The following is a 6,884-nucleotide window of genomic DNA, read 5'->3' as shown; positions in this document are numbered from 1 at the left end:
TGTGTGTGTGTGCGCGTGTTTTGGTATGCATGTATGCGTGAGCGTGTGAATGCGTCAGCGTGGGATTGTACTCGTGTAGATCTATGCAAACGTGCGTGTTGGTGTGCGTGAGCACGTGTTTCTGTGTGTATGCGTGTCTGTCTGTATCTGCTATACTCACCCACAGCTCATTTCTGTCCAGTTTGTTTCCAAGACCCACAGCGATCACCTGCACGCCAGTTTTCTGCAACCTTTTCGCCTCTTCCGACGTCAGCTCCGCTTTTGGAGGGGGTGGGGGTGAAGGAATTATTAGTTGGAGGTACACAGACAGAATATACTGGCAGACATACAGACCGAATATATAGACAGACAGACAGACTAAGACACACACACACATACATACACACATTATATATATATGAACATAGGGGTCAGCAGATGGAAAAAGAGAATAGATCGATAGAGGTCTTTAAATTTTGAAAAATCGAGAACAGTAATTGTTAGATGCTCTTTATATTAGCAAAAGTAACGTCACCTTGGATTGTTTTCCTCCAAGTTTTGTTGAAATTAGTCCCAAAATGACCAAGTTATTGCCCTTTACACAGATCCTCTTTTTATAGACACTCGGTAACTAACACACAATAAACAACCAACCGCTGAATAGAACAAACAGCCACCCCCTCCCCCTTTACAGCAAAACATGATAAATAACCATTTGCATGGCCAGTGTGCCCCTATTCACATGAGCAATCTGAGCTCTCACCCTGCCCCCATATTTCTGTGCAAGCTTGTGGATTTCCTCCTTTGACCGCAGAGACACGTCTACGTGAGTCTCAAAAAGTACTCACCCGTCTGTTGAACTGTGCATGTCTTGCACTTGAGGTTAAGCGTCCAAGAGTGGGCACAGGCAGTCCCCGTTTGCTTACCTGGGGGACATCACTGTCACGAACTCTTGTACTAAACTGCAAACTAGGTTGCCCCCCCCCTCCCTCCTTACAGCCATTCACGACAAACAAACAACTGGTCGCTACCTAAGAATTACAAAGTTCTATCTGCTCCTTACCTAGATTTGAAAAATTTGACGTCAAAGATTTTGAGTTTAACATCTTGTCAAGCTTTTCTGAATACAAATCTTTGAATATTTTGATAACTATCCCGATTATATCTTACGATTGAGATAAAGCAGATAGAACATTTGATTTCTGACGTCATGGTCTTAGTAACTCAAAACAGCCAAAAGAGTCAGATAGAACTTTATAATTCAGAGGCAACGTGGTGTGTAGAACAAACTAAGTCATCCCCCCTACATTCATACACGATATACAACCAGCTGATGTATAGAACAAACTAGGTTGCCCCCTCCCCCTTTACCCCTACAGCATCATCATCATCATCATCATCATCATCATCATCATCATCATCATTGCTTTGCTCACCCTGCACCACGGTATAGGCTACGAACAAACACACGATAAACAACCAACTGGTGTATAAGACAAATTAGCTTGCCCCCCCCCCCCCCACACACATACATCCACTCACGTTCACTAGAGGTGCCGGCGCTGAAGACCACCGCCACTTTGCCCGCATCTGGCCGCACGCCGCACTCGGTGGTGAAGATGTTGGTGCGGGCGTAGTGGAGTCCGTAGTCCAACGTAGCGGCTCCTTTGGTGTACGTGGCACCTTTCAAAGCCTGCAATAGGAGGGGGAGGGAGGAAGCATTATATTAGTCGTCCTCATCATCATCATCATCATCATCATCACCATCATCATCATTTTAAAAAAAAAGCAAGTAGATGGCCCAGTTGTGTCCTGAAAAGGAAAACTCATATTATATATTTTTTTGAAAACCCAGAAGCCTGATTCCTCTACAATATCCATCATCATCATCATCATCATCATTATCATCATCATCATCATCATCATCATCATCATCATCATTGTTGACAATAAAGAGTGAGAAATAAAAGTACTGAAGAATTCTCTTTCAGTTAATAAGTTAATCAATGAAAATTTTAAAAGAAGATACAAACACGACCCAACTTTTTAACTCTAAGGTTTCAAAATCATCATCATCAAACTTCCCACTTAAACATTAAAGCACTATCACCGATACATAATGAGTATTATGTTGTTAATGTCACGTGTAGTTGTGTGCAAACATACGTCACATTACACACAAGGAAGGAGGACAGTAGACGACACACATGGTGAACATTTGTGGCGTCAGTGGCCTAGTGGTTAGGCTCTCGGACTCGCAACCGTAAGGTCGTGGGTTCGAATCCCGTCAGGGACCCGACGTTGTGTCCTTGGGAAAGGCACTTTACACGAATTTTCCTCACTTCACCCAGGTGGGAATGGGTACCCGGCTATATACAGCGAAAGATCTTGTCAGTATGTTAGTGTTTAAGCGCTTAATCAGCTGCTTGCACTGTATGCTTCCCGGGAAGCTGAGAATGTTTCGGAGTGTTCTATGGTCTGCTGGGGTAATAATATAGTGTAAAGTGCATAGAGCCTGCTGTTGAGCGGGGATTTGCGCTATACAAATACTATCTATTATTATTATTATTATTATTATTATTATTATTAACATCACAACACACACACACTAAGGACGACACAGTAAACGTAAACGGAGCATATCAAAACGCACAATGACACTAAAACACGTATTCTGGTTACGTAACAACATGCGGTTATGACGTGGCAACGCCTGATCCAAACATTGATGACGTCACAATAAACTGTGATGTCGTCACGATACATACATTGATGACTTTTCCCTTGGTCGAGTGAGTGTTGAAGCAGAACAATTTCTTGTCTTGAGAGCCGTAAGTCATGGCGGCAATCTTGGCAGTACCCTTGTCCACATCAAAACCCTCTGGAGAACGAACGTTGGGTGTTTGGGGTCAGTGGCTATCTATCTATCTATCTATCTATCTATCTATCTATCTATCTATCTATCTATCTATCTATCTATCTATCTATCTATCTATCTCTCTCTCGTCTATCCATCTATCTATCTATCTTTTTATCTATCTCTCTCTCTCTCTCTCTATCTATCTATCCACTTGTCTACCTATCTTTATTCTATCTATCTGTATGCCTGCCTGCCTGTCTGTCAGTCAGTCAGTCTGTCTGTCAGTCAGTCTGTCTGTCAGTCTATCTGTCAGTCTGTCTGTCTGTCAGTCAGTCTGTCTGTCAGTCTATCTGTCAGTCTGTCTGTCTGTCGGTCTGTTAGTCTGTCCGTCAGTCTGTTTGTCTGTCTTTGCACTCATTCTTCTTACGTGCTACAGAGGTAACGAAGTCCAACTCCTTGGCAAAGTTCGCGTCGCCCACATGGTCGGAGGCGTCGATGAGGAAGAAGAGGTCCACAGGCTTGCCACACATTTTGTCTGTGGATTTTAGTTTTAGTAAGAATTTTACGGCACTTGCAACACACTAAGGTCATATAAGTGCCGAAAGATAACTGTGTTTCAAGAGAGTAGCATACACAAAAACGGAAGAGGAGAGATAAGGACGATAGATATTTGATAGGAAAGAAGAAGCAAACCCCCCCCCCCCCAGAGCACCCGCCAACTACCCTTGTCTGTGGATGGAAGCGGAGGGGGATCATGCTCGGTGACGCCCTCGTCTTCTTGTCAATGTGTTTATTTGAGCGCTTAATCAGCTGCTTGCACTGTATGCTTGCCTGGAAGCTGAGAACGTTTCTGAGTATTCTGTGGTCTACTGGGGTAATACTAGAGTGTTAGGGGATAGAGTCGCTGTAGAGCGGGGTTAAGCGCTATACAAATGCTATATACTTTTTAAAATTTTTTTTAACTTATTATTATTTTTATTTTTATTATTATAATTATCATTATTATTACTATTCATTCACCAGGCATGAGGCACCCTCACTCGTGTGTTGACCGTTAGTGTGTTGAACGTTAAGGGTATGTTGACAGTTAGTGTGTTGAGTATACACCAGGGGCGGGGTGGGGGTGGTGGGGCTAATGCAACTTTGAGACACGTGGGTAAATATGCTGCCCTTGGAATTGAGAAAATATCTATAATAACTATTACAAGACACGACAAGGTTTAGCAGTAAACCTAGAAACGGTTTCGATTCTTTACACCCAACATCTTTGTGAAAACAATGAAATGGTATATGTTTAACGCCTCTATCAACACAAACAGGTTATTCAAGCAGCGGGACCTCCGAGTTTAACGTCCGTCTCCGAAAGGACAGAGCCAAATAGAAAATTTGTGTAAAGTGCTATTCCTGTGGACACAGCCTCGGGCTGAAATGAGGCTTGAACTCCCGAACTTCAGTCTCACGATAACGGGTCCGGTAGTCTAACCACCAGACTATCGATGTTGTTCCAAAATCTTTCTGAATATCTTTGCCGTCATCAGTTTTGGAAGAATTTTTAAAGGCTGGTGGGGCACCTGTGGTCAGTTTTGGCTATTACAAGGCCAAGAGTGCCCATATTTCCTGTGGGACATTGTGTGCTATTTGGGGATTTGAAATCTGTAGTTCAAATAGTATATTTTGAATCGGTTGCTATGGAAACGGCGGCCATATTGGATTTTGTATACCTTTTTCAATCCCATTTTATTCCCTTATTTATTAAATGATTCACTTCTAAATAGGCATGCCAACAGTAAATATATAGCTCTTAAATTTGGATAGTTGGTTTTTTTTATATATGCTTTGGTTTTTATTTTATGACACTTACAATTGGATTGTTGCCATGCTTTCTAAGCCCATAAATCAAAAGCTACTCCTATAATCACAAATTCAAGAAGACGACATTTGGAACTAGGTGTTGTTGGCATCCTGTGAAAGTTACATTGAAATTGAACAAGAAACACGGCAGAAAAATGGGATAATGTGCGAAAAAATTGAATTATGAGAAAACAGCCGATACAGGTAAGAACCGACTGGAAAACATGACGTGCTTTCGCGGAAACACTGGGACAAAAAAGACAGCTTCAGGGAGTAGCAAGGCTTACATACGTTTCTAGATATTGTTCAGGAAATGTCCAGGTACTACAATATGCAATAACCCCAATTTGCATAATTTGGCCCCAAAACAAGATTTCTAGGTGCCCCACCAACATTTACCTAAAGAATAGTTATTTAGGGGACATTTTCACGAACATTTCCATGGCATTAAAAAAATTTTGATATGAAAATCAGATGTTTCCACGCACTTCTGCTTTTTGCCATACCTCCAGGAGGGTCGTTATGTTTGACGTTACGTCATATGTCTATATATTCGGAGGTGCTACTGGTATTTGGCATCAAGAAGAAGAGTGCACAAGCTTTTGCAAAACCTTTTTGAGACAGCGAAAAGAACATTTTTAACCTTACTATTTCCCCTTGCCTTGTGGGTAGCTGACGTAGAGCGAGAATCTCACCTAGAGTACAGTGCTTGGTCTTTTTGTTGTAGACAAATCCGAGTGGACAGAGGCACTTTTTGCCTCCTTGGGCTTTCACACACTGGAGGTTGGCGCTACACACAGCGGTGCATTTCTCACGGAACCCAGGCACTGGGGACAGGGGAAGATGTCTAGTAGAAGAAGTCAGGGGAAGATGTCTAGTAGAAGAAGTCAGGGGAAGATGTCAGGGGAAGATGTCAGGGGAAGATGTCAGGGGAAGATGTCAGGGGAAGATGTCAGGGGAAGATGTCCAGTAGAAGACATGAGGGGAAGATGTCAAGCAGTTGAAGTCAGAGGAAGATGTCATGTGAAGATATCAGGGGAAGATGTCAGGGGATAATGTCTTGTATAACATTGGCAAAACGTTCAAATGTACTAGATCTAGCCCAGAAAGCAAACTTTTCTGGAGAGACAAAAAAAATGTTCCGTTTCTATGACAACAGAAATTACATTGTGTATCTTTTTTTTCGATATTTAGAATTTGAATTTCTACAATAAAACTGTAGAATCCGTCTAGTTTGTCTCAGAAGGTAAATCAGAATTCATCGGCACTTGCAAAATCAAACTAGAGATGACAACACACAACTAAGAAGCAGATGATGAAGGGTCAGGGTGTAAAGGACAAAGGTCAAGATACTCACGTGGTACACAGGCGTATTTGTTCGTGTCGTAAACGTTTCCCTTCTTACAAATACAGCGGAACTCGCCCGCGGATTCCAGACATTGGTAGTTGGAGGCACAGTGGTCAGCACACAGCTGGTTGTACGCCGGGACTGGGGGAACAGTAGGGTGGGGGGAATGAGCACATTTCTGCCGTCTTGTGAAAGGGAAACACATATTATGACAAAAAAGGAATTTTACAGTAGAGGGAAACAAATCTAACTTTTTTGTGTGTTTCAACTTAACAAAAATTTGGTCGATCTGATTCTATGTCAATTGCCAGTGTAACTTTTGTCTGATTTGCCGCGGTATACAATAAATGGGTATGGAGCAATTGATTAAAATTGCTTTTGTCATAACAATATCAATATCTAATTAAGTCACAAAGCACTGTTTTCAAAAGCCCAAAACCTTGATTTTATTTGTACAGCCATAAAAGCAAGATACAAAGACGCGACAAGAGAAGGGGTTCTCCATTGTATAAAAACGTTTCTAGACCTAATTAGACATACACGTTTTTTGTCATGAGACTACACATTTGAAAAAGGGGGGGGGGAGGGTCTATCGACATGAGGGTGGTATGGTGACGGAAGGGGGATGGGGTAAGTCACAGAGGGCGGCCACACGGACATAGAGTGACGGTATAATGATGAAAAAGGGGAGGGGGTGTAGGGATGGTAAGACTTGTACAAGGCCGACAAGCAGGCATATGTTTATGGCGCTGTGATGACGGAACAGGGAAGGGCTAAGGCACAGAAGGCCGTTATAAGGACAATGAGAGCTTTATGAAGACTGCTTATTATTATTATTAATATTTA

The 6,884-nt window shown here is 42.2% G+C and overlaps 2 protein-coding genes across 2 annotated transcripts in view; both read right to left on the bottom strand.

Moving 5' to 3' along the window:
* The window catches only part of LOC101859054 (collagen alpha-1(XII) chain), a gene marked incomplete at its 3' end in the record, with an annotated part of 19,631 nt that extends 16,262 nt beyond the window's left edge, over positions 1 to 3,369 (bottom strand). The window contains 4 exon segments of the mRNA XM_035973131.1: positions 161 to 258; positions 1,522 to 1,672; positions 2,748 to 2,860; positions 3,267 to 3,369. Coding sequence (XP_035829024.1) covers positions 161 to 258; positions 1,522 to 1,672; positions 2,748 to 2,860; positions 3,267 to 3,369 — 465 coding nt within the window.
* An 868-nt stretch (positions 3,370 to 4,237) lies between these two features.
* Positions 4,238 to 6,884, bottom strand: part of LOC101858815 (collagen alpha-2(VI) chain-like) — a gene marked incomplete in the record, with an annotated part of 25,280 nt that continues 22,633 nt past the window's right edge. Inside the window, 3 exon segments of the mRNA XM_035973130.1 lie at positions 4,238 to 4,410; positions 5,386 to 5,517; positions 6,048 to 6,179. Coding sequence (XP_035829023.1) covers positions 4,238 to 4,410; positions 5,386 to 5,517; positions 6,048 to 6,179 — 437 coding nt within the window.

Source organism: Aplysia californica, unplaced genomic scaffold (assembly GCF_000002075.1).
Source record: "Aplysia californica isolate F4 #8 unplaced genomic scaffold, AplCal3.0 scaffold01023, whole genome shotgun sequence".
NCBI classification, from domain to species: domain Eukaryota; kingdom Metazoa; phylum Mollusca; class Gastropoda; order Aplysiida; family Aplysiidae; genus Aplysia; species Aplysia californica.
The sequence above is the reverse complement of the archived record's forward strand: the minus strand, read 5'-3'. Positions and strand labels throughout refer to the sequence as shown.